At 51.1% G+C, this 27,426-nt stretch overlaps 1 protein-coding gene across 10 annotated transcripts in view; it reads right to left on the bottom strand.

Annotated features, from left to right (window-relative positions):
* LOC135325130 (CBP80/20-dependent translation initiation factor-like) overlaps positions 1 to 27,426 on the bottom strand; it is a 201,430-nt gene that overhangs the window by 25,616 nt on the left and 148,388 nt on the right. For all 10 annotated transcript variants that reach the window (XM_064502747.1, XM_064502749.1, XM_064502748.1 and 7 more), the window contains one exon: positions 2,960 to 3,115. In XM_064502747.1, the coding sequence (XP_064358817.1) occupies positions 2,960 to 3,115 (156 nt within the window). The remainder of the gene's footprint in view (positions 1 to 2,959; positions 3,116 to 27,426) is intronic.

Here is a 27,426-nt window from a genome sequence, read left to right as displayed (position 1 = left end):
CTTGCTCACTCCCTTGCTGACCTTTGGCCAAGTCTGCCAAAGCTATAAAGGAAAAGAAAAAAAACAAGAGACAGAGAAACTAAAAAGCAAGACAAGCTGAAAGGACAGGCAGAGACAGAGATGTTATCATCTCGCCTCTAATAATGATTTATCGTCAAAGGATGGGTGGATGGAGGCACAGAGCTAAGCGCACGCTTTTGTAGGCGGCAGAGAGGATTTGCTGTGGGACATCCAAGGAGGCAAAGTTAGGAGAGGCAGAGACACGCGCGCACACCCGCTGATTAGCAGGAAGGAGAAAAAAACCTATGATGAGAGCTGCTAAACTATGCAAAGCTGTCCTGAGGCAAGTGGAGGAATTCTCGTGGCTGCCAGTCATTCCCAAATCGGACAGGCTGCGAGGACACACAGTCCTGCCCGGCAGGCAGAGGAGATACCAGCCCACCTCACACGTTTCACAAGGCTCGTCAAGGGTTTTAAATATGTGATGTGTGCCCAAATACCCCCGTCAGCTCTGAAGATATCAACCACAGCTCCTACAATGCTATGACAGGCTTTAACATCCCTGGATGAAGAGGGAGTCTAATGTCTAATGGCCAAAAGGGACAGTCCTGCTTCCCCTACCTCCTCCCCCTTCTCCCAGCTGCCCATTCCTCTCTTGTGTTGGCTTTGGTACTTCGCTGATCTTCTGCTGAACCAGCTCAACTCACTGAAGGAGCAGAGCATTAACCCGTCCCTGCTCAGAGCTCTGCGTCCCTGCTGATTCAGTGAGGCCGAACAAGCTCCTGCCAGGCTGGGGAGGGGCCAGGAGAGGGGCCGTGCTGGGAGACGAGGAGTGAAGGAGGCAGAAGTGGGACCGTCTCTTTCAACACTCAGCAATTAGAAAGTTTCCACTGTCTCGTGGAGCGTCTGGTGGGGCTGGACTGCAAAAACGTCCTTGTCCTCTCTTGGGTGCAGCTGGAAGAGCTCAAGGCCATCTCCTAGACTGTTCCTGCCAGACACCTTTAAACCCAGATGATTCAAGCTCCTGCTGCTCCTGAGCCACAAGAAAGTGTTAGACTCTGCCCCTGAAGACACCAACCTGCCACGAGTTCCCAAGGTGGTGTGAGAGTTTATTTTGCGTGTAAAGAACCCACTACAGCTTGCACTAACTGTTGAATTCTCAAATATAAATCCAGATTAGTGCTACATTGTTGGCTCAGTTCTGGCAACCGTTTTAGAATTTGCCACCTATCACCGATGACAAATAGCTGGTCTCATTCCCATAGGCTGGCCCTGTGAGACAGGATTAGCTGACTGCAGTAAGACAGCACCAATGCGAAAACCCAACCCAGAGCCATCGAAAGGAAACTGTGAGTCAAGGTCACAACCCTGCAGAGGAGGACAGTCATGGATCAATCATCTCAGAGCAGGACAGCTGGAAGGGCTCACCAACATCAGCTAAGCTATAGAGCCTTATTCTCTAACAAAGGAAACCATCTGGACAGAGTTGTCCTGCTTAGGAACAGAGATGTCCTTTTAAGAAGCAAATTCATGCACAACTTCTTGATGCAATTAGTAAAGTTTTTTTTACGGGGCTTTCCTGTGGCAAAAAATATCACTGATATGGGAAATTCATTTTCCGCTGTCCACATGTCCTTCCACGTGTCTTCAGATTGCCATGCAGTCCCCATGTCCTAGCATGGTGACAGGGAGGGAACAGGACATCACGGAGGGCAGACAGGAGTGGGCAGAGAAAAACTGTGGGAGAACCAGGCCTGGATTTTGTCATGACTTTGATGGGAAGTCGAGGGGAATGGGGACTTTGTTAGGAGCCAAGATCTTCCCAGTGAGGTGACACATACTGCTGTGGGTAGAGATTTTGGGGAAGTTACGCTATTCTTAGCCTCTCTTTCCTCTCCTGGATATTTGTGCCTAGACAAGATTCCCGGAGACTTTTTCATTGTTACAGTCACTGTCTGTGAACGCTACTCACAGTATCACTGTGAAGACAAAATGTTTATAACATGTTTGCATTCAGATAAAACTTTCCATGTGCGTAAAAAGTCATTACCGGCAGTTCTTTCCCCCCCTCCCTCTCCTTTGCCCAAAGTCTAGAGCAGAACTTCTTTTGCAGCAAGCTATTTATGGCCTGACAGAAGCACTATTGACAATTTGAGATTCACAGCTCCATTCCTGGGCGACACGACAGATTTTCTAAGGAAGTCTTCTACAGTCAGCAGCAGAAGACAAAAACATCTTTAAGACTGGATGGTGAAAATTTCTGTCTTGTTCTTCTGAGCATTAACACTTAAGTTTCATTTTATATTTGTCCCCATCTGGGTTTCTACCACCAGCCTGAACCATGCTCACCATCATCAGGAGTTCAGTCACTGAAATGCTCCCACCCCACTGCCAGGGCTGGGTTTCGACTGCACTAGGCTGGGAGAAATGCCAGCTGGGACCTTTCCCCTTCTCCTTCTCCGTCTCCCAGCCATTGCATTTCATTTATTTCTCTCCTCCCCTCAGTCTATTTTGTCTATTCAGACTGTAAATTCCTCAGGGCAGGGACCTTCTTCCCTGACAAACCACACCGTGTTGGTAGAGTGCCTAACATAAAAGCTATCCATCCTTTTCTTCCTGGGCACCTTTTTCCTCTGGGAAATGCTTCCAGAGGTTCAGCTGCCTTGGACAGTTTAGGGGTTGGCTTCACCTGCTCTTAAGAACCACAATGCTCCCTTGGTAGGGATTTTTTTTTTGCAATGTTGGGATTTGCAAACGCAACCTTGAAGAAAGGGGTCTTGGAACAAGTGTTTTTAAACCAGTAGACTCACAACAGGCAGGAAAAGCCAACTGTCCTTGCAGACATAGCTGCTCTTAGGGTGAGAAGCATTCATATTCATAAAGCAAATATCAAGAAACCATTACTGTAACTCAACGGCTTGGCCAACGGGTGGATAAGGAAAACTTTGGAAGGCATTACCTCCCTGAGGCAGGTATAAATGGGACAGACAAGGACTCGAAAGGGCTCTCCGGTGCTGCTCCTCATGGTGCCAAAGACTTCGCAGAGGAAGGTGATGAAGCCCAGCCAGCGCTCCACGTCCCGCTGCTGCAGCTCCTCCCGCATGGTGAAATCCTTCTGCAAGAGGGACAGAGACAACAGGCTGCATCAGCAAAACCGCATTGCCACGGGAGAGGCAACGGCTGTCTAGAGAGAGAATTAAGAGGAAATTGAAACTCAGGGTGGGGGGAGGAAGACAGACAGACTGACTCTTTAGTAACAAGCAGGGGAATTACTCAACGCAAGCAGAGTGGCTGGAATTTCAACACTGCAAAGCCACCATAAAGCAGGTACTGTAGAAATAACATCAACCTCTGCAATAACTGTCACAACCTGAGATAGTGATGGCTTCCCCAATGTCCCCCCACCCCCAACAGGCTTGAGGGCTCTTTTCCACATGCAAAAAAAAAAAAAAAAAAAAAAAAAAAAAAAAAAAAAAACACTGAATAAAACCAAACAGCTGAAACACAAGAGGAACACAATGAATGCAAGTGGCCTGGCTGGGCTTGGTGGACACCAGCTCAGTCTGCCCATGCCCTTCACTCCTTTATCTTCAGGAGAGGCAGTGCTGACCATGTGCCAGGCCTGGAGCTTCCCTACGCCCCTGGCTGCTCTCCCTGGGAGACTCATAGGATTATAGCAGGAGACTGGCTCCCTGCCCAACCAGAAGAGGATCAGGGGAGCACAGAGTTGGCATTAAAAGGTCACCTTGCTCCTGAGCTGCATGGTTGCCATGACCAAGGATTATGAGAATGACGTGGTCTACGGAGCAACATCAGGATGAGACGTGCAGAGAGATGGTTGCCTCCCCATCAGTCTTCCAGTCAGAGGGGAAAACCAAAAGGGGTTCACCCAAAAGCAGGATATAAAAACACATCTGTATAGCAAAGACCAAGTGGAGACATAAAAAAGCAAATAAGAAATCTTCTAGAGGGCAACACCGCTGACTGCGATGACACAAGGGAGCATGTGCTGTGCTCAGAGCTAAGAGCACTTCCCCGACCTCTCAGCGACGCTATAGGAGCTTCTAGCAAGATGTCTCACATGACCTTGCTTGTCTGTCTCCATAGTGACCTTTCCTTGTTGTTAAAAATTGGTAGATATTATGTAGGGGAAAATTAGAGAACGAGACAAGTTCATGCTCAACAGCGTATGTTCCCTACGTGGGTTGCGCAACATGTTAAATCCACCAACTAAATAAATTATCTTGCATCTTTTTCATCTCAGTTTATTCTTACTGCCTGAGACAAAGACATTGCTGCTTCTAATGCCGCAACCTGCAGCTGCACTCTGCAGAGTCAGAGATATAAAAGCCACCACACCAAGGATTGCGCTCATGCCCTGGATGACACATGGGAGATGCTTCTTTTGGAACAAAGGTAGGTAAAGCAGCTGCTAAAGAAGGCGAGGCCAAAGCTCGATGATAATTTTCATGACACAATTGCATGCATAAAAGATTCAAGAAAGAAGTTATTTATATGTTTCACTACAAAAGGGGAAAAAAAGTATTTGCATATGCAGGAAAGAGACTTGTAAAATAACTGAGCCACTTATTAACCAAACAGTTATGACTAATTCCTCCCTACACCCATTTCTATAAGGCAATTGCCCAACTGTGTCTGCGAATCTGAGATCAACCTGCAGCCAAATACTGCTGGGTCCTTTCACATTTTCTGGGGGAGGTTGCAAAGTTCTTCCTTTCCTTATTGTGCCAGTCCCAGGGTGGTGATGGAAGAGAGAGTGAGTTGCCAGCTCAGGTTATCACCGCAGGGTTACTGAATTACCTGTTCTGCACTTTTCACTCAACTTTTTTTTTTTTTTTTTTTGGCATTAAAACAACCCACCGCACACCAACCAGAAAACAAGAAGTTGAAGACAAATGTTCTTCTGACCAATGAGCAACTAAAAAATCCCAAATAGCCAAGTGCTTAGACATGGGAAGGGGCTCATCCTCCCCTTTCCAGCAGAGAAGCCCCAACCTCTTCAGGCTTTCGCGCTCACCACGTCGCAGCCCCACGGACGCTGCACTTGCACCCTCCGTGGCCGAACCTCGCACCCCGACGTACCTCTCTCCAGCCCCCCGATGCCCTGTGCCATCCTCTTCACCTCCAGCGCTGAAGGCTCCCTTACAAACCCCAGTTTCCTGCCTGGAAACGTTTGCTGACGCACTGCTGTTTCCTGCAGGGGACCACATCAATCCGCCCCGACAGCCGTTTAATGTTTCGGGATTGCCGGAGCACGCTGGGAAATTCTTCGCTGCTTGGGATAACCACATGAACTCTGGCACTGTGCAGTACACAGACAAGCCAAAAACAGCTTCGTGCAAGCAGGGAAGGAAAAAAAACAAAAAAACCCGTGTATATATACATATCCCCTGTGGATTTGCTTGGAGAGATTCAGCGGGTCGACACACAAACTATGTTCTGTGTTTTTAAACTTCCTTAAGTAGGCAGTCCTTCTATCATCCCTAAAAGCTATCAGAAACCAGCCAGGCTGGGATACCTCGCAGTTTAAATACAAGATTTATGTTTTGATCGTGTCCGGAGAGATGGGTTTCTTGCCAGCTCAAACACTTCAAGTAGAAAATACACCTTTCCTTATTTACTGCTGGCAGACTGCTGCCATCTGCAATAAGTAATTCATGGTCGATTACTGGGAAACTAAGGGGAAAAAATTAAAAACACTGCAGGAAACTCTTCCTTTACATTTCTCCTTCCAACACACTGCTCTGCTTCAGTCTTGCAAAGAAAATCCTCTGAAATGTGTCGGAGAAATAAATACCTGCCCTGCTTTGAGCTCCATCCTGTTGCTGTTCAGGTCTGAACCAAAGTACGTGCAACCATTGGCTAACTGCTTGGAATGGCAAAAAGCTTTTTTGTTATCAGAGATGTGCCATTTTTAACTGTGACCACGGAGACCAAATTCTGTGAGTCTTAGGAGAGCTATCCTTGATGGGATAACAGCTGAAAGGCAACAGGGTGGGAGACCTGGAGACTGTTCTTCACTAACAGTGAGCATGGACCTCCCTCCCTGCCTGTCACAGCAGGACAAAGGGCTTGAAAACACTGCAAGATGCCAAAGGTTTCCTTGGGCTGCATCAAGCCCGTCTGACATCTCTCACCCTCGTGCATCAGCAGGAAAAGCCTTCCCCGAGGGACCCTGCTGCTCTGCAGTGATGGCGTTTTGTCCCATCCTGCTGGACCTGCTCCACAACCTACTGCATCTTCTGGCATCAGAGGTGTCCCGAGCTCTCCCGCAGGAGCTGGCCACCTGGCACTGATCTTGAATGTTTAGTGAAGCAGGAACTTATCCTAGGTCGCTGCAATCCCTGGGATGTTCCAAACCACTGCTTTTTCCAGCGCTTGCACAACTGTGACCTCCTAGCAGGTCCAGGGACAACCCTCAGGCCCACCTCTGCTGCTGTCTGTAACCAAGCTCTCTCCAGCTCTTTGCACTGTGGTGGCTACAGTAGAAGACCACAAAATGACAGGTGAAGGTTGGGATAGGAGCCCACATTAGAGTGGTCCGAGCATCCCTCGCTGCGAGCAGGACGAGGAAGGGGAGGCCAGGCCTGGGATAGGCCAGGCCACAGGTGGGAAGGGAGGCAGCACCTCAGGTCCAGGTTTCACCATACAGCACTGTGTGGGTGATGCGACCCAGCAGAGACCTCAAAAAGTACTCTGCTCCTAACTTTGGTGCTGAAAAAGGGCAAAACTCCAGAGAGGACGTGCCGAGAGACTTTGGGAGATGGAGACAACCTTCTGGTGTTTGTAAAGAGGAGATGGCACACCATGGCAGCTGTGCAGTGGGCCGATGGCCTGGGCCACGAGGCAGCCCCGTCCCCTGCAAGGCTGGCATCCCAGCCCGTTTTGACCCAGAATGGGAGACTGCTGTGAAAGCCATCTTGCTTCATTTGTGGCCTCAGGTTGGGCCAAATTTCGCTTGCACCTGTGGAGTAACTGCCTCAGAGCAAAAGGAAGTAGTTTGCATTTACTTTTCAGCAACCAAGCCGAACTTGCCCCAGTCTCACATAGATGTGTCTGCATGGACGTTCCCACAGTGGTGGCAGCTCCCATAGACAGATCCCAACTGGCTTTAAAGATGCCCCCCCCCCAATCTCTTTTTTGCAAGGTTAAGGACAAACACCTGCAACTTTTCCCATTTTGCTGTCCTTCCAGCACAACCCACCCTTCTCCATCAATAAGGAAGCTAGATTAATGCTACACTAAGACACATTTGTTACACACACTAACTGCTCATGAACACATGCATGCACACGCTTGTGCAATTTGTGAAATTCTGGAAAGAAAAAAAAGGTGCCCTTTCCTGCTTCAGTCCAGACAGAAATGTTCCCCTTTGTACAGAGCTTTTATGAAAACATCCATGCAACTTTGACATTAGCATTCCCAGCCTAAGAAAGCTTTCTTGTTTCTTTTTGGTAATAACCCTCATGCCCAATTCTGTCCCTCCTCATTTCTTCACAGCAACACAATAAATCCATACGAAAGTCCAGGTTTTGGTGAAGTCACCTTCCAGCTGTAAAAGCAGTATAGCCCTTTAACAGCTAGTTTCTGCTGCATTAAGAGGGCCTGGATGTCAGCACATTGCACCCTTTCACCAGCAGCAGAGCAACAGAACATTTCTCAGCTCTGTCTGTGAAAAAAAAACGCAGAAGACAGACCGCAACAAGACGTCCCAGCTCCGAGAACCTTCCCTGGCCATGGAGTAAGCCTGTTGACCCAGGGCTTTTGCCAAATGCCCTGCTGGGAATTATCTCTGGCTAGCGATGGCCACCCACCACTGGGGAGGAGAAACCTGTCCCAAATTCCATGAGTGCTAATTTACTTGCGTGCATTTATTTGTAGCACATTTACTTGACTCCATCCGTTGCCGAAGAAAGCATGCTTAGTATTTTAGTGACATGTCACGTCCGAACAACTTTATTTAATGCAGCAACATGCACGCACCCAGCGTCCCAGAACACTTTCCACCGCTAAATAATAAATAATACCCGAGACGGAAATCTCGGCAGGGCAGACTGAGGAAAGCATTCTGCTGGCAGATCTAGGATGAAGGCAATCTCAAGGAGCACATACAGCACAGGAAGACTATTTCAGGCTGCATTAGTACTACTCTCGTGCCACTGCTCTGGGTAAAAGTGGGGAAAAGCCTTGCTGTAAAAGCCATTAGCAGGCAGCCTCCACATCTGGTTAGACAACCAGGCTCTACTCTTGTCTCTCTGGCTGTGTAACAGTCACTACACCCTTGTGCACGGTGCCCTGATGTCTCCCTCTGTTAATGGGAGGTGATACCAATTTCTTTGACAAAGTAGGGAAAGCACCATATAGGTATTACAGCTTTCGACCATGCTTGCCTACGGTCAAGAATCAACCCCTAGAAACCTGAACTTTGGGGGAAGCTGAACTTGCAGTGCCTGGGCTCTCTCTCCAAAGCATCCCAGAGACCTTCTGCTTCCACCCCATGCAGGGAAGAGCTGAGGATGGTTTCACAGCAGGCAGGAGGGAAGCAGCACAGGGAGCTCTGTGCGCAAGTTTGGCCTTAAGGCAGTAGGATTCACGAGTACGACAGCAAACAGAGACGGGCGAGCCAACACAAATGTCACCCAGATAGAGGCTGTCTCACCTCCCTTTGGGTGCCCACATTGCAGACGCTTCCTTCCGAGCAGTCTGACAAGACTGCCGTTGTAATCAACAGTGATCTAGCTGATTTGGTCAACAGAGTCAAGGATGTGATTCATCTGGCCAAATGTAGGCTGCGTGAGTCGAGATGGATTGCGCCCTTGCCTCTGCTGACAGTACTGCCTAGCTCCCCATTGACTATTAAGAGTGACGAGGATGGATTGCAGACACCAGCAGTTAGCTGGAGGAATCCCACCCAAGGAGAGAAGAACGGCACTAGGCTGGGGTTTCAAAAACAGTGACTCAGTGGGTCACAACCCAGATCAACTCTATTGCTACTATCTGGACTATAAGAATGCTTCCAGCAAGACTGGCGACCCAAAGGACAGGGCACAAAAAAACGTGCCAAGCAATTCAATCGTTTCTCCAAAGGGTTCACATTCAAAACAAAGCCAAGAGGTGGGAGAGCCGCAGAGCTATCCAAAAGCAAAGAGCAGGCCAGTGACACTGAAGAACAAAATCCCTGCCCCGACTCCCCCGCACAGCCACATCCGATAGAATCACGTCCTGTAGGCTGCAGATCCTGTAGCTTATGAGCCATGCTGGAAGAATGACCTGCAGATCTCCGGACCATGAATGCAAAGCGGAACAGAATATTTCAGAAGGCTGAAGCCCACAGAGAAGCGAGATGTCATGGCTGCTGCCCTGCCCAATGAACTTTATTTGCTCTGGAAATGCCTCACGCAGTTATATAAAAATAACCTGTGGATTGGCTTGCCCCATGCTTAGGTTGTGATGTCAGTGCAGTAAGCAAATTATCTTTCATCAGTTTGACTGTATTTTTAAACACAAACTTTATTACTAATTTGGGGGTGCCCTGGCCTGTAGATAATCTCAGCATGTTTACTGGATGACCTGCCTCCAGTGCTTGTAGTTTAAAATAAAATGTATTTATACCAGGTAGGAAGGTTGACCTCACTTCACTGCCTGGTTTGGGAGAAGAGTTCATTAGAAAACCACGCAGCAAGTAGTGGGGATGCTGATGGGATCTTCAGAGAGGTCTCAGACAGGACACAAACTGGGGCATAAACCAGTACCAAGCACTTCACCATGCAGGGCTGCAGCATAGGGGTATTCAAAGGGCTGAAGGGTAGAAGCAGAGACACCTCTCTTCTGTGCTCCAGAGCCTGTGCTAAGAGGTCACCTCAGCTCATGCTCTGGAAGAGCACCTTGTGCCTATGTTAGGGGTGGCCTATGCTCCTGTTCCCATGGTATGGATGAAGTCTGGGCACAGCTCCGTCCATCATGTGGCAAACCAAGTTTGACCCTTTCTAAGCCTGGCAGGGTCTTTTTGAGCTCAAGCTACTGCCGAGCTTCTGCCAGGAACAGAAAATGCCAGTGTCCTGGGGCTCTCCAGTCTTGCACCCCTGTCAAACTCTGCTCATCTCCCAGTGTAGATGCAACTCATGCAACATTCCTTGGCCCAGGCATAAGGTTTCTTAAACACCAGGATCAAACTATAAGAGCTGAGAGGACTGGCTACTCCACAGGAGAAGAAAAAAATCCTTCTTTTCCTCTACCATTTTTGTCAGGCAGAGTCAAGCAAGAAGAGAAGCAATATTGCATTTTGACCATAGAAGCTAAGCCCTTGCTCCAGCTCAGACAGCTGCAGCTGAAATTCATCCCCTGGGAGTTTGCCACTCTCTTTTTAAGACTACTCCCAAATAACTCTACCCCAGATCTGGGCCCACCAACTCACGGCTGACCGTGTCAGCAGCAAGTTAGAGGGCAAAAGTTTACAATGGGATAAAAATGAGGCTAATTTAAGCATCACCACCTTCTGATGGAGAAAAAAATTACACATTTGAGCTTGTTGCTCTGTAAACACAAGGCTCTTTGGCAGCTCTGCTGTTTACTCAGTCATTGTCAAGAAGGCAGGAATTACTGAGTCAGAAATACTGTGCAAAATATATATATAATGCTCAGATATCACAGAGAGAGCACAGCCTCTCTCAGCTTTTTATATAGTGCCTAATTCCTTGATCTTACCGGCAAGTGCTACAAAAGTTTAGAGCCTAAATGGCTCTTTGGAAAGGGCCTACGACATATAAAACAGTTTGAGAGCATTGCCTCCTACCAGCTGGGACAGCACAGACCTATGTTGCTCTTCTTTCCTCCCAATTACACTTGCAGATAGGCCTTGCAGAGCTTCTGCTCATGAAAACACCCTCTGTCTGCTCCCTCACAAAGTCCTCCCAGAAATGACTGTGACAAATGACATTGTGTACTTAATATCACTGCCTTATTCTCTCGGACTTGGATTATTTTTTAAATACTAGCACTTAGGTCCCAGCTTGGATCAGCTTCTAGAGCTGAGCCTTGCTTCATGGTGAATGCAATACACTTAGACAAGCAGTTTCATGACCACCAGCTTGCAGATGATGTTCAGGAGCTGCTGGAGAAACCTGTGGCAGCAGAAAGGATTGATCAAGCATCTCCCGAGCAATGGCTTATATTTGGGCAGGGCCTCAGTTAACTGGATGATAAAGTGGCCACCAGACCACATCAGCTCCAGCCTCAAGGCAGGCCTGTCACTCCTGGCAGCCTCCAAGGGTCAAAACATGCTACTGCTGCTGCCCAGGATGCCACAGACACCCCTGCAGACTAAGGATGGGCTCAAGATGGACCAAGGTGGTTGAATCCTGCTGGCGTTGGGGAATTACCACAACCTGCAGGGCTTAGTGACAGATCCTGGTAAGGTGGTGTGCTGGAAGTTCATCGCATCTTTTGGGGCAAGATCTACCCTCCTAGCAGAAATCTAGACAAATGATGCCCTCACACTGGAAATGCCCTTGCCATGACAGGGATGAGTTTTCAAATCCTGCCTCATTCATGGGGTTTGCTCATTCTCAGACCAAAAGGAATTGCTGCCCTTGTAACTGTGGCCACAAGTCAACACGAAGACGGGCAACAGCAACAGTGGACCTCTCAGGTTTCTGGTTCAAATCACAGAACAGCTGAGCTTGGCAGGCACCTCTGGAGATCATCTGTTCCAAACTCAGACAGGTTGCTCAGGACCATGTCCATTTTAGTTTTGACTATCTCCAAGGTTGGAGATATCACAAAAAAGACTTTGGAGCTGACCACATGTAGCAATCCTATCAGGACTGTTTGCTTTCCTGCGTCTCACTGAGTGTCTTCAAAGCAGAGCTACCACCCAAGCTGGCAGCTTCCACAGAAATGCCATATTCCACATGGACACAAATACAAAAGCTCTTTTGCTGTATCAGTCTTCTGGATAACTCTGGACATGACTCTAAGGAGCAATAAAGCCTTAGGTTTCTTGTTTCTTTGAAGCAGCCCTCAAAACTTTCACACACCTGCCAGAAAGAGAGGAGGAAGAGGGAGGTGCCACTTACTTGAATGGGTGAGGACTGTGCTGACAGCCTCCCCACCCTTCAGTCTGCCCTCACAGATTGTGAAACCCAGACACGGCAAGGGTCATGACATCATTTTGTTTAAGAGCAGAAGGGTTCAACAGGTGGAACCAGCTGTCCTTCCATGGGCCTCTGGCTCCAAGAGGGGCCTCTCTCATCCAGAGACAACCAGGCTCTTTGCCTGAATCTGTTGACACCCCAAGGACCACCACATTCCCTGTAGTGATCAGGTAGTCTGATGATAGCACACCATGTTCCCCCTCATGATCACCTCCCTGTAGGAGGTGGCCGTAACCTGCCAGGGCAGAACGTACCTCCTCAGCTCCTCACTTCAAGTTAGTCAGCAAGAGAGAGAAGCTAAGATTGGAATAGTTTATTTGCAGACCCAGCTGCAACTCCTGCAACAGTGGATGGATTTTCTATCCTTAGTTTGGCAGGGGCCAAGAGTGCCCACAATGAGTCATACCGAAATCCCAGGCTCTGGACTCCACCACACCATCTCTTCCCATGCTACTTCAGCACAGGGACAAGACAAAAAGCAGGGTAAGATGATGATAGCAAAACTGCTTTGATTAGATGACCAGGGGAGCTAACAGCTTCACACAGAGAGAGAAGGACTAGGCAATACTAATATGGGAGACTGAGGACAGCTCCGGGAAGCACAGATCCAGCTTTGTGTGGGTTCATATCACCTCTTCACCCTGATTTCCCAGCTGGCAAATAGGAACAATTTACTCATCTTCCTTTGGAAAGTACTTTGAGGTGTGTGACAGACATGCAAATCACAATTATTACTCCAGCAATGGAGCTATTGACATTTAGAACAGATAAACCTTTTAAATTACAGATGACATTCTGCACACAGCCTTGCAAAGGTCTGCGCTTCACCCAGCCGTGAGGCATTCGACTCCCACAGATTTTCACCACTATTTCCTCTAAGCTGTATTGGCACATATACAAGCACACACTGGCCTCCTCTCAGAGTGTTTTAACCACTTCGGCAAGAGCAGCAAGTCCAATCAGTTGCCTTTAAGGTGGACCTTATTTCATCATCCTCACAGCTGTGAATCGGCCATGCTTTCCACACCAAGGTCTTCCCAAACATTTATCAGAGGACTCCAAAGCATGCTACATGATGAAGATCTGGGTACAGGCCCTCACCTGACCTGCAACCACCATCACACAGGCAGCTACCAACAGAAAACCAGAAGAAATAAAACCTGTTGTAGTAAAAGATGCTGACTGATTCTACAACAACTCAAAGATCCTGCAGTTGTCAGACAAACAACCTACAAGAAGGAAATACAGGTTTTACCTGTTCTTACCAAGGAAATAATGCTTCTTCCTCACAAAAGGATTATGGCAGGAAGGGGAAATTAAGGTCAAAAAAATTCCTGACTCTTCCAAAGACTTGCCAGGAGATGCTGAGTAAATGCCTAGGACCAGGAACACCCATGCATTTTGAATTCCTCACTTTTTCAGGCACCTCCTCTAAGGTTTCTCTGATTATCAGAGACAGGCAGACTGGAGCCAACAGCAGCTGCTGCTTCTTCACATATCTGAAAATTTGCTACCCAGGTACCCCATCAGCTCTCATCTCTCCCTGACCTTCTGTTGGCTCTAAATTTGGGATCAACAGCAATTATCCACCTGATGTGGGTGTCTGAAGACTTGAGCCTGCAAGGCCTCTGAGGTCCTTGGGAGCTTCAGAGGCACTAGCAGTTAATTATTAATTCAGTCAAGTTTTACAACACCTGAATGGGAACAAAATAATGGATTTGCAAATACAAAAGCATTGCTGTTAATCTAGCAGTTGCTAGAGATGCTGGAGCACTGTCTCAGTGGGTGCTCTGAGATGACTGAGAGGAGGAAATAGCATAGTCTAGACAGCAAGAACAGCAAACACCATTTAGCCACTGTTCTGGTGCAAGAACCTGCTTTAATGACTTTCTGAAGAGATGTGTGGTCTGCACAGAGTAAGCAGAGCAGGGACAGTCCAGAGTAAGTCACACTGTCTCCTTATTGCCTCTTTCTTTTCTCTTTTGGAGGATAAAAGAAAAAGAATTCAGATATGGCCACATGCTAAGACAACAACACATCCCAAGGACCAGCAGAGTTTACAGCCGAGTCGTGCACTAGCAGAAAACCTCATTTTGACCAGAGCACAATTATCATCTCTACTAAATTAGAGAGGCCAAATTATTGCAGGAGTATTCTTTCAAATAGTTTTCAAGCAGGGTAATGGGCAGAGCACAGACACTCTGCAAATAGATGGTTAGTCACCAAGAAGCGAGAGACACTTTCGGTGCTGTCAGATTGCTTCATCAGATGGCTCTTTGCCCACACTTCCTCCAATACAACTTGGCACCCAGGTGACAGAGTTGTCTTCCTTGTTATTCATTTTTTACTGTCACCCTTCCTTCCAAGCACCTTTCTGGGTTAATGCTGGATTCACAGACATATGCAAGGGTGTTAGCCTCTATCTTAGTTGGATAACAGCTGTGTATCACCATCACTTAAAGCCCTTATTCTCCCACAGGTACATGTTTTATGAAGCAGGACACAGGCTCTGTACAAACACACACAGCAGAAAGACAGCACCTCCACCAACCAGACCTCACAGCCAGAGCACAGGAGGGACAGAGACAGACAGAAGGACAGATGGATACAGGGAACCCACAAAAGGCAGTGGCTGGAGCATGTTCACATCCAAACCACCATCACCTTCTTTGCCAACCTCAAAGAGGGACCTGCCCAAGACCCTTCCAGACCACAGATATCCCTTAGACAAGGTAACACATGGAGGACATTAGGCAAGTACCTTCAAGAGCCAGAAGCCAACCTCTAGATCCCCATGGAGAGTGCCTGGCAGGGAGACAGGGACCAGCAAGGGCCTCAGGATGCAGAGAGCACCACAGGGTGAAAGCCCATGGAGGGACACCAGGAGAGGCAGAGCATCACCAAGGCACTGCAGCACACCTGGTGCAGAGGGGGCAAGGAGGCCCACATCAAGGGTAGGGGGAATAGGGTAGCAGTAGCCAAGATGTAAATAAATGCAAGGGTTGGCAGGTCCACACAAGAGCAAAAAAACCAAAGTAAGCAGGGAAGACAAAAAGAGAAAACACCAGAGAAGCAGGGACAGAAAAAGCTGGAGCAGAGTGGTGGAGTACCTCAGCTTCATGACAAAGTGCTGACTGCAAACAAAAATACCATCCCTAGCTGATGCCTGCTGCATGCAGGACTTTATAGTCTTTGTCAATGAGAGGGATGGTCTCCACCAGCCACCTGCTTTCACCATCATTTCCTTCAGCTGAGAGAAACAGCCGGCATTTTTGGGCATCTGGCTGCTCATTAGAGTCACTGCAACTAATATTGATTGCGTTTGATTTACTTAAAATCTCCTCACAATGCCAGCTCGTTCCTTCTCCACTTTTGAACTAAAATATTACCAGGAATAAAAAAAAAAACAAAAAACCAGTGGCTCTGTCCCACCCCAGAGATAGCTGCTTTGCAGCTAGAGGCGCGATTACTCAAGGAACACTTTGGCATGAGAAACGTTATTATGAAGGTGAGATATGATTAGCATAGCTCATCTTTCTAAGGAAAGTCTCAGTAAAGCCGAGGAACACGAATATGTATGAATTTCCTGCTCTCTTTCCTATAAGTATTATTTTTATGGGTGCTCGGGTTAGCGGTGACCTATTTCGTGGTGCAAGTCTTGTAAGAACATGGAAATCACAGCAGCTGCTAGACTTGCATTTTGCAAAGTCTCCGTTAAACATACCCCTTCTCTCCAAAACCCTGGTCAATGCGGCTTTGGTGCCCCACAGCAGTAGCTGAACATCTCCAAAGGTGTGTAAGGCAGTATGTGGGGCAGCGGGAGAAGGCAGCCTGCTGCCCCCCGAGAAGAGGGGAGGGAAGCGCACCGTTATTATACGAATCCAGCACCCTTCGACTTTGCAAGCGCGGGTGGGAAACCCTCCGGTTACCTTCGGCAAGTCGAGAGACGCTGCAGTGACAGACGCAGAGGTGCCATCCCTTCGCTCCCGCGCACCTGGGCTGCCTGCTTCCTCCCACCGGCCGTCTGCCCGGCATCGCTTCCCGCAGCCCGACGAACCGCGCGCGCCGGCAGAGATGCAACCCGGGGCCGAGCTCCCTGCCGCCAGGGCAGCGACGGGGCAGCAGCCACCCCGACAACCACCGCTGGACAGATCCCGCGTGCAAACGCTTCCCGTAGGAGTGGGGTCTGGCAGCTGCCCGGGCTGCGCGGCGCTGCCCCGTGCAATCGGAGGTGCCCGGCTCGCAGACGGGCAGGCAACGCCGGCGACCAGCTGGGCTTTGCCAACAGGCTGCATTCTTATTTTAAGCCTCACACATGCAACGTGTCCTCTTTATAAGGCCGAGGTGCCAAGGAGTCTACGGGGACCGGCCAAGTTTGCAGAGATATAAGGGGAACGAAAGCCGAGGAGGGGGCAGGTGCGGGTGGGCGGCAGCGGCTCCTGCTCCCGCTATGTCTTTACGGCGCCGCGGGCCGAGAAACGCAGCTCGCACGCGAAATGAAGCTGCTCCCATTGAAACGTCGGGCTCCCCACATGCATGAATGAAATAAAGCAGGGAGAAAAGCAAGCGGCTAATCCCGTTTGCCGTCGGGAGCTTTTTCTGCACGAGCGCTCCTGATTTACGCCAGGCCTGGGAGGTGCTTTGGCGGCGAAGTAGCGCTTTCCATGTTGAGCGGGTGGCCCTTGTTGGGAAGGACATGAAGGAAAACCAGAAACCCCCCAAAGATGCCTTTCGTTTTCCCCATTTCGTTGCTAACAAATGCATTTGTCACAAATGCGATCTCTACCCTGTTTGTGCCAAGAGGCAGAAGTCGTGATTCAGCCCCTAAAGCTGCCACGCTGGACGGAGGTCGAGCAGTACCTGGGAAGGTCACAGGCGCCAAAATCCCACGTGTTACAGTCCCTCTTCTCCAGCCTTGCACCGAGTGGGATGGCCAGACAGCATCCGTCTCATCCTCCCGGCGAGCAAAGACTCCCGAGCTGAACTGGGGGCTCCAGCCCACTTCAGGCCCTCTGAGCCACCCCTTCGGGGATGAACGGTGGGTGCAGAGCTGGAGAAACATGTATCTATGGGGCTATGGGTGGTTTTGCCTTCTTGCACCTCCTTTTTCTGCTCACAGCGAGGACAAGTTGGCAGTGAAGACAAGCTGCCACGAGCTGCCTCATCAGGGCACCTCTGCTTCCTTCACGCTGGGCCGTAATGGTCCCTTCCCTTTGGGGAAGCATCATCCCAAACGAGCATCCCGATCCCCACTGGGGCTGGGAACCGCTCTGAGGCCTGACCCATGCAGCCCCACCAAGGGGTACTGCTGGAGGTGGGCACAACGTGAGCCTGATGGTATCCGCAGGTGAGTTTTCCAAGAACGATGAAGCATCTGCAGCTCTGGAAAGAGCTGATGCAGGGAAGGGAAGCAGAGAAGCCATCCCATGCCCCTTCCATGCAAAGCAACATCTCGCAGGCTTGCTTTAGGTGAGAAAGGTTTGGAAACTTCTCCTATGTGCTCAGGAACTGCTACTGGTTTCCGAAAGGACATTTCTCCGCAGGCTGCAGGATGCTAAAATGACCCTTTTGGACAAGTAAGCACATGGCGGTAGTTTACCGTAGTTGGTAGGAGAGTATCCATCTGCCAAGGTGGCTCTGCACAGCTGCTCGAAGGAAAAAAATGATGCTTGACCTCTACTTCTCTGCAATCCCCGGCCCTGGGGCCACAGGGCACGGGGCGTGATGGCCACAGATCCTGATTTTCTCCTTTAAGAGAGACCACAAAAGGCTCCCTGGTTTCAGCAGTGAAGCAGAGATGAGAGAAAACGAGGTGGATGGGAGGGCAGGGACTTGTCTGCTTCTTGGGTTGCGGGCAGGGGAACGGCAGCACGGGGTGCGAGGGAAGGGGAATCCCACAGCTTACGTCTTTCAGGACTTTCCACCTCGTGCACGTAGCAGAAACCTGAACTGCCCTTGTGGCTTCACCGTTTTGCAGTTATCAACTCAGAAACTGCGTCTGTAGACCTCTCTAAGCAGGTCTGGCCAGCGATCACCCAGCCAGTCTTTAGTCCAGTCTCCCAGCCAGAGATATCCACGGCGCCCGGAGCTGGGGAAAAGTTTCGGACCGGGGACCTTTTCTAAATTCTTCTGGGCAGGGCAGAGAACAGCACTCGAACGTCGCCGAGCAAGGCTGCCGGCAAGCCTCTTCTCCGCTCCGCGTGCTTTTCCCCCTCCTCTCCCAACGCCGCAGCCGCGCATCTGGCCCCGGACGGGCATCAACGCACGGGTGCCGCGTGGAAGGCGGCTCCGGGTGCCGTGGGATGGGGACAGGCGGTACCCGCGAGCCTGGAGGGGAAGCACCCGCCTGCTAAAACCCGCTGCTCTCCCGCTCTGTTTACGCAGAAGATCTCAGCAAATCTTTCCCGGGGGCTAATATTTACAAATCCTACCAAGCCCGAGAGTTTCTGCTACAGCAAACGTTTTATTTGGCTAATTTATTTTCAAAGGCTGTAGAAGATGGTTAAGCTTCCCGCGCAGCCCCTGCAGGGCGGAGGTGCAGAGCTCCACATGCACTTTGCCGCCTGTGAAGTTGCCCGTCCACACGGGAAAAGCCGAGCTTACAGCGAAGAGACTGGGCGAGAAGCTGCAGTGCGGCAGAAAAACACGTTAACCTGCAAAAACCCTCACCCCCCTCCAGGCTCTCTGGCTTTAAAAGGACCCTCTCACAAGCACGAGGGCATATTTTGTAATTTATATTAGTGCTACAAATAGCATTTTGGTAGAGCGACAAGAGTGTGATCATGACTTTCTTATGAGATTACTAGACACCAGTCACTGGAATATCAAAGAGATCTGGGGGGGACCAACAGCTTATGCTTAAAAGCAACCCAAAAACTGAAATGTTCTGCTGGTTGAGCCGGACACTTTTTCCTTACTCCGTGCACGGTGCCTGCTGGGACAGGGGAGCCTGTTTTGCTCTCTCCACGCGGTTTTGCTCTCTCTATACGCAGTTTCGCTTCCTGATTCTCCGGTCCTAGAGGCGATACAGCTCCGTCGGGGTTGCCAGCGCTGCCAGACAGCATTTTTCCAAATGCTCCTCCCACCTCCCCTTTATTAAAAAAAAAAAATGCATAGCAGTAATAATAAAAGAGAAATAGAAGTGGAGCGACTTATCACTGGGAGGGGAAAAGAAAGCACATGCAAATCTAATTACCCTGATTTCGGCTCCTCCGTGCAGAGGAAGAGCGCAGAGGCGATCCCATTAGCGGCAGCGTGCTGCACCCATTGATTAAACCGCAGGATGTGCCCCGACGCGGCGGCGTTATCAAGCCACGCTCTCTTTTCCTCTGCTCCCTCTGGAATCTCCTGGGTCCTCGGGACTCGGATGCCACACGTCCCACCGTTATCAGGCCTGGTTTGCCGGCCAAGCGCTGCATGGAAACAGCCCGGCACGCCGCGTCACTCCCATCGTGGAAGGTGCCTGCTGCAGCATCGCGGGTGGTGCCTCCTGGGAGCTCTGCGACCTCCTCCGGAGGGTCTTATTTTGGGACAGCAATCCCAGGGTGCCGGGGCTTGGCATCGGAGATCCCCCTCCCTCCGCAGCAACCCTTGTCAGTGCCGAGAAAAAGCCCCAAATCTCTGCGGGAATAGTAATTCCCATGCATTGGGTGAAGCGCGATCCAACGTAGAAGATGGAGCCCTCCACCTGGACCAAGCTGGGAACCGCGCTAGAGCTGCTGGCAAATGGCTTATTCGTTTATCCACATACCAGGGAGCACCTAAATAAACTGCTTGGCAAAGTCAGGCGTGGACCAGGCATAAAATATCCCATTTCATCGCCTTTTCATCAGAAACGAACTACCCTCTCCAGCATCCTTCTGCCCAAGCCCAACAGCTGGGCTGACGTTGGCCCCTGCGTCTGCTCTGCATCCTCGGTTCACGGGGGCCTCGGTGATGCCCAAGGCGCCTGCTCGCCCAATACGTTCACCGGGCCCATTGGTTCCCTACGAAATGGATGGACCATCCCTCGGGAAGGCCGTGACGGCAAACTGGCTGGGGCAGTCATGGACAAACACGTCAAGCTAACGCCGGTGCCCAAGCAGGCAGCTCCCAGCTCCTCTCCTCCCTGTTGCATCCCTCCTGTCCCGTCTGCCAGCGTGGGTATCTGCACCGGGACCGGGCACCGATCTGGCTGCAAACGAGCACAAAAAGGGAGAAAAAGGTGCCGGGCTGGCAGGAGGAAGGGATAGCGTGAGGGCCCCTTCTTCCAGGGGCAGAGTGGCTTGCACTGATTTAGCTGTGCTCCAGCTGGAGCGTTTGGGGGGGGATTTGTCCCGGGGTCCTCGCTGCGGACGGCTGTCTCAGCTGTGCTCATGCAAGCCAGCGGCGAAAGCCACGGGGTGAGAGGGGACAGGCCGGGCTCGCTTGGCCGCGGGAGCTGGCACGCCTCGACCGCGCCGTCCCAGCAGGCCGTCTAGGCTCGGCCAGACATCTGACCTCGCTCGGTGCAAGCCCATCTGCTTCGACGCTCCTTCCCCCCGCCGGGGGCTCCAGAAAATTGTCCCGCGCGTCCCCCGGCGATGCAAAAGCAACGCGCTCGGGAGGGCAGCTCTCTCCGGCATTAGCCTGCCGGTGCCGGGAGCAGGGATTTCCCAAGCCCGCAGCCGTCAGCCTCGGTAAACCCGCTCGACGCCGAGCGCTTCCAGCAGACTGAGCCGGATTTAAGCGGGAGCGCTCGGGAGCAGATGGCCTGACAGACTGATGCATCAGACTGGCTGAGTCGCTGAGCTGGCGGCAACGCGCCGCCTCGTCCCCGGGCAGGATTTGAGCGAAAACGCATCCTCCGCGCGTCGGAGCCGCCAAAGCGATGCCAACGGTTTAAAACACCATCCAGGCTGGCGTGAGGCGTCTCAGCAGCCGAGCAACCGGCCCTGTGCGAGGCGTGCAGAGAGATGCTGCCGGATTTCTTCTTTATCCCGCTGGAAAGGGATGGGGGACCCGGCATGGGAGCCGTCTCTGCTCGCTAGAGCACCGGGCGGGCAGCTGGGGACACAGCACCCCGAAAGCGCCGGCGGGGGACCAGCCGCAGGTAGCGGCGCCGGGCCAGCGAGCCCCCGGGCCGTGTCGTGTCGGCGCCGCCGGGACGGCCGCCTCGGTGCCGGCGGGCCGCGCGCAGTCCGCAGTCTCCACCTAGAGCCCGGCGCGGGGCTCTTCCGTGCCGTCCCTCCGGCCCGGCGCGCTCCGGACGCGCCCAGGGCCACCTCCGGCTGCTCCTCGCCTCCCCACGGGGCAGCGAGCCGAGCGGCCTTATCCGCGCGGGATCCGGCTCCCGTGGCGGCGGCGGCGGAGCCGGCAAAGCCGGCCGAGCGTCAGCGCTGCCGGCGGACACGCGAAGCCGACGGCGCGGCCGCGGTCCCGGCTCTCCGCCGCTAATTGATGTGCGGCTGTGCCCTTCACCTGCCGGCCCCGGCAGGCGGCCAGGACCGCTTCCCCGGCTCGCGTTCCTCCCCGCGGGAATTCGGGTGGCTGCAGACGCTTGGATAGGTTACGTTTGGCCCCCAGCGACTATGCAAAATATAATAAACACCCTGTCACAGAATTGCGACGCGTCTCCAAAGGCACCGTTAGAGGTACCGACCGTCAGGCCCGGCAGTTTGGGGCAAGCAAGATGGAAAATGCCTCCTTCCCGCTCTTCCCTGTCCCACGTTTTAAATAGGGATGGATGCACGCAGCTCGGGATGCTCCTCCAAGCCATCCTCTTCCTCCTCCAAGCCCAGCGCCCAGGTTCAGCTCTCTCTGGCATGGCTAAGGTCACAGGAGCTATTGGTGGCACAGGGACCAGCGTGGTGAAGGCACGATGGACACTGAGCCCACTGCGACTGTCTGTACACTGTGCACAGAGGTTGTGCACGTGTATACATAGATAAATACAAACATACATCTACTATATATGTATACAAGACACGTGAATTTAGAATTGCCTTCCAACCCCTTAGGTGTAAAGAAAAGAAATCCCATCCGCAAAACCCCCATCTGCCATGTTCCCGGTGAAGTGTCCCTGCTCCCGAACCGCCACCGCACCTCGAGCGGAGCTCATCAGACGCTTACGGAATATAAATTACAATCCAGCGGAGTTTGGCTGATGCGTAAATCCAGGAGAAGAAAGTGGTAGCGCTCCGCGGAGCTAAGCCCTCCGTGAGGATGCTCTGGTAGCCCATGAGACAGACACATTTCTAGCCTTGCGTTTTTTTCCAGGGACCTTGGGACTGTGACAAGTCCAAGGATCTGGATTTTTTTTTTCCCGTACATGCTATATATCTTTCAGTGAAGTAATCTCTCTCCCGGGCAACGGCTTTTCCTAGAGAAGTGTTACCATTGCGTCTTCTGTGTATTTACTGGACAATCTGTAATTAAATCAAATTGAAAACAGCAATGGAAAGACGTCTCATTGGTTTTGCAGCTGGTGCTGGACACTGCTTGCAGGTTAGATCCTTTCCAGTATCCTGTTCGGAGCGGCATTTGGATTCTCCTGCCTCCACTTCTGTCAAACCACAAACCATTCCTCGCTGAAGACCCAGACCACTTCCCCTCCAGATCATAATAATGTTAAGGGGGGAAAAAAAATCTGCCTTTCAGCATTAAGCATGTGGATTACTTACATGGCCCGTTTACCGCAGTATCCACTTACTTTACCATTTTCGATGTCTTTATCCCTACAAACCCTACGGCCCAAAGAAGTGCTCCTACCACCGAGCAACTAAGTCGTTTGCCCAAATAAACAGGAACTCTGCGGGAAAGGAGGGATTTCAACTCATTCCTCCCAAATCCTCGCGCTCAGCAGTGGTCCACACTTCTCTCTGCACCCTGATTTATAGGAGGAGATTGATTAACTCTCCAGTACCTAATGCCACAGAATTTATATCCCAAGAAGGGATTCGATCTCAATTTTACTCTTCTATCCTCCGCCTGGGCTTGTAAGAGCAGATTTGGTTTTATGGGCTTGGTTTATATCCCTCCAGACCAGTTACGGTGAACGCTTCAAATCGAACAGAGCCCACTGACGTACAAGTGGGACCAGCTACTGCGAACTCTGCAAAAAGCCACAGGATTTGAGTCAGTTTTTTTTAAAACGAGAGTGAAATACAGGAGCAAACCGAGCAAGGAATATTTCTGGGGCAGCAAGAGATTAAAGACAACTATTCTGCGAATAAAGTCCGTGTTTGAAAAGGCATCAGGCTGAGGAGCACAAAAGAAACCGCGGCCCCCGCGCAGCGACTGTGTCGTACAGGCGGGGGAATCACTGTGCACCGCGGGAGCGAGCAAGCGCGAATCCTGACTTCAACCCTCCTCCCTCGGCTTTGTACCAGAGCTTCACCTTGGCTCAAGATGCTCCTAGACATCGATGTGACTGAGGGCAATTACCACCACCGTTCCCAATTTCCGGGAAGGGAAGAAAAGAGAGGATTTACCAAGGTTCAAATTACGATTCTTGGTGGACTTACACTCTGTGTCACCATTAAAATGGTGCAAGAGAGACGAAAGCCAACGGTGAACCCAAGTCCGCTGGCCCATCTCGCTATTCTGCGCGATGGACCCCAATTTTGGGAGTCAGTGCCACCAAAGGGAGTGGGTAGGGACACATCGGGCTGCCTTCGCCTCCCCACCAGCATCACTCACCTGCGGCCAAGCCGCTGGAAGAGCAGAGCAATGGCCAAACTCGGCCCAGGGAGTTGCAAGGAGAAGACTGAACTGCCTTGGTGCTGCACGAGTGTAAATAATGACAACGGGCCAAAGCAGGGATTAATGCGAGCTGAAGCCTGGGGATGGGGTTAGAAGCGCAGCACCCATCTCCCAGGTCCTAGTCACACGTCCCCAGCGCAGCCCGTCCTTTCGCCTCGCGGAGCTGAGGAGCTCCCTCCCATCTCCTCGCTCCACGCACCTTCTGCTCACCATGACTGGCCGATAGACATTTGCCAGGAGCCGTTTTAAAAATATCCAGTATATTTCATAAAAAACCACCAAACAAACCCACCTATCTTCAGCAAACGCCTGCTAAGAGACAGCCTTGGTGCAAGCAATGGTTCGACTGACATGATTTTGGGCTATGTAATAGAAATAGCCCTTCTGGACCCTGGCACCAATGTATTTCCAAATGCAGGGACATACCAGATTTTGACTCTGCCTGCATTCATGCATGAGCTCTGAAACAGGCTGTCTCGGTCTGTGTGTATAGATGCACCTTTTTTTTTTAAAAAGGTATCACCCTTCTGTTTGATGTGTTGTTGGGAATGGTTGCTAAGGGAAGCGGTGTACGGTTACAGCCGCAGTGATGTCCACTCTAAGAATACACTTTGCTATGCATAGTTCAGATGCAGACACATCTCTGCTATAAAGAGCACGGAGATTTCAACAGAGGAATACTCCAACTTATGTTACACATGAAGGGTTTGTGACACATCGCTTAAAAGCACCCCCCCCCCCAAAAAAAAACCCAACAACCCACCACAGGCAGTAGCAGGCAGTGATTAAAACCATGACAAGCAAAAATCTCTCGTGGGAGACTTCCTTTTGATTTATTAATCAGGAGGGTATTTACAGAGGGTCAAAGAAACCATACGCATGTACGCCAAGCCCTCAAACACTCCCTGGGCCCAATTCGGATGTGTCCCTCCCGGACGTTCACACTAGGACCGACCTCAGGCTCTGGACCTGCCCATCCGGGCCCACAACTTCAATCCGTCCTCAACAGCATGTTTAATGTTAATGTGAAGGGGCTATAGCTGCCTCCTCCGGCCCGGACTCATCATAGTGGCGGAAAAGGAGCATTTACCATGGAAAAAGCAGCTCACTGGCTTGTTGAACTTATCAGTGGTGCTTCTTGCAGGAGAGGAGGACATTTGAACCCGTAAGGACACCTCCTGAGAGCAATAAAGGCACCGGAGGGTGAGCCTGGGCTCTTCTCTCTATGTCTCAGTGCATTCTCAGTGCATTTTAGAGGCTACAAATACCCCTTTCACAGAGAAAAGCCCTGCCTAGCTTCTCCACGGCACATGCAGCCATCCCCTGGGAGCCCAAGATCATCCATGTGCTGCTGGTGGGGGTATTAAGGACCTCTTCGGACCTCTGCACTAAGGAAACACATTTCTGAGGAAACGGCGAGTGTTGGGAACTGCAGACTGGGCAGAGAGTAGGGGGAAGAGGGCGGCACTGCCTCCCACCAAGGAAAGAATAAAGGCAACCGGTACCATTTTGCACCAGTTTGCTGCGACGATCCGGCAAGCTACGGAGGCACTTCGCCGCCGGTGATGTTGGGTGACTCTGAACTCGCCTGCATCTCCTCCAAACTGACCCGAATGCGGAGGAGATCAGCCGCGAACAGGAGCACCGCGAGCACCCCTCCGCCCCGCGCGCTTGTCAACGGCTGCAAACATAAGAAGAGGCAGGTTAAAAAAGACCAGTTTCGTCAGCACCCCGGCTCCGGGGGCGAAGCGCTTCGGCGCTCGGATGCATCGCCCCGGGCCCCCGCCGGGCTTCGGGGACGCGATCGATACGGCTTTGCCCGGCGCACTAAGCTGTCAGATCCTCCGCGAGAGCCCGAGTCACGTCTGGGTGCCGCGGGCCAGGCTGAGCCCCGGGGACCGCGTCGCGCAGGCGGAGAGCAAGGCACAAACAAGTCCCCCGGGCTCCTGCAAAACAGCAACATCTGCTGTCGGCATATGGGGGGCCGGGGGGGGGGGCGGCGGCCGGCTCTGCCCAGCTCCGGGGATGAGCGGATCAGAGGAGAGGGCATCTTTATCCCTATTTATCACACCCCGGCATGGTAATTCCCGAGCTTGCCAGTGTCCAGCTAGCAGAGCTCCTTACGTTTTGGGAGCAGATTAGTCTGAAAGGTGCTAGAGAGGCACAAATCCAGCTCGCTAGGGCGAGCGTTTTATTCCAGTTTTTAATTAACGGGAAATTACCGCGAAATGGCTGAAAAACATCTGCAAATGCCTGACTGCGGAGAGGCTAGGGCCGGCGCTGGGTAACGTTTTCAGCTGGCAGCCTTCGCCTGATGCTGCCAATGCCCTTATTTCACATCCAGGCAGCTGCGACAAGTCTTCTGCACTTTTCACGCTGGTTCGCTTCCAGCCGGGGCGATCAAGTCTGAATGTGCTGCAAAAACTGCCGTTTCAGGGCTGACCGAAACATTTCATAAATTTGTGTGAATCCATCCAATTATTTTGGTTGGAAAAAGAAACAGCGTGTGTGCAGAAAGTCAAAATACTTTACTATCAGATACGAAATGTTAAATTATTTAATTTCAGATAACACTGTACTTTTGACCTGTACTGATCTGCGACCTTTTGCCACGTCAAGATATTTTTAAAAGATGAGCATTTTTGAGCTGAGCAAATTCCTGTGCATTTTTCTGTGCTCTTGCACATAAAACCAGTTATCTGTGTGGTCTGTTTGCTCTCTGCAGCTGATTGCCTTGCAGCTTTCCAAAACAGGCATCACATTCCCTGCCTGTGCACGGAGCTCAGTGAGACCTGTTACATGTTTCCGAAGAGCATTGCGGGATTCTCTGGAGAAATGATGTGTTATTCATCCTGCACTCGTGCCACCACTATTTTCCATCGTGATTGCAACAAACCTTATCTGCCTGTTTACACTCTGATGGAGCTGGACTCTAGTGAACATGACCACAGTTTGCCTCATCCTGCTTTATAATCGCTTTGAAAGAAACTGAGCAGAAGAAAATCGCTGTTTGGTAAAAGCGACCACCAGATTTGTGTTCTGTCTGGGAACACTCAAGGCTTCTGCATGGGAAAACCGTGAATCCCTGAGAGACGCAGGGAGAGAGGCTGGGTCGGATGCCGGCAGGGCTGCAACAGCCCACCACATCCAAGGTGATGAGAAAAGCAAAACCAGACCAGACAGTTTGCAAGCTTACCTTGGTTTACATTCAATATTGGTATCAATATCGCTGGGGCAGCAGTGTTTTGGCCGTGTTTGCATACCCCTGAGCAGGACAAAGCTCTCAGCTCGGCTGGGCTTAACTGTAGTGCACATGTGCACGTCTCTCCTTCGATGCTCTCGACATGTTTTAACGTACAGGAGTAGTTTCTTTGGCCAGTGCATGCACGTGCACTAAGCCCTGTTGCAACGGTCCTGTTTATTCCTGAAGAAGGGATTTCAGACAGTTTTGAACCTTGTTGCAAATTCTGTGTTTCCATCGATACAGGTTATTCCCACATGAACACCACAGAGTTTCACTGGATTTCTTACT

The sequence above is a fragment of the Dromaius novaehollandiae genome, chromosome Z, assembly GCF_036370855.1.
Source record: "Dromaius novaehollandiae isolate bDroNov1 chromosome Z, bDroNov1.hap1, whole genome shotgun sequence".
NCBI classification, from domain to species: domain Eukaryota; kingdom Metazoa; phylum Chordata; class Aves; order Casuariiformes; family Dromaiidae; genus Dromaius; species Dromaius novaehollandiae.
This window is presented reverse-complemented; position numbering and strand designations above follow the sequence as displayed.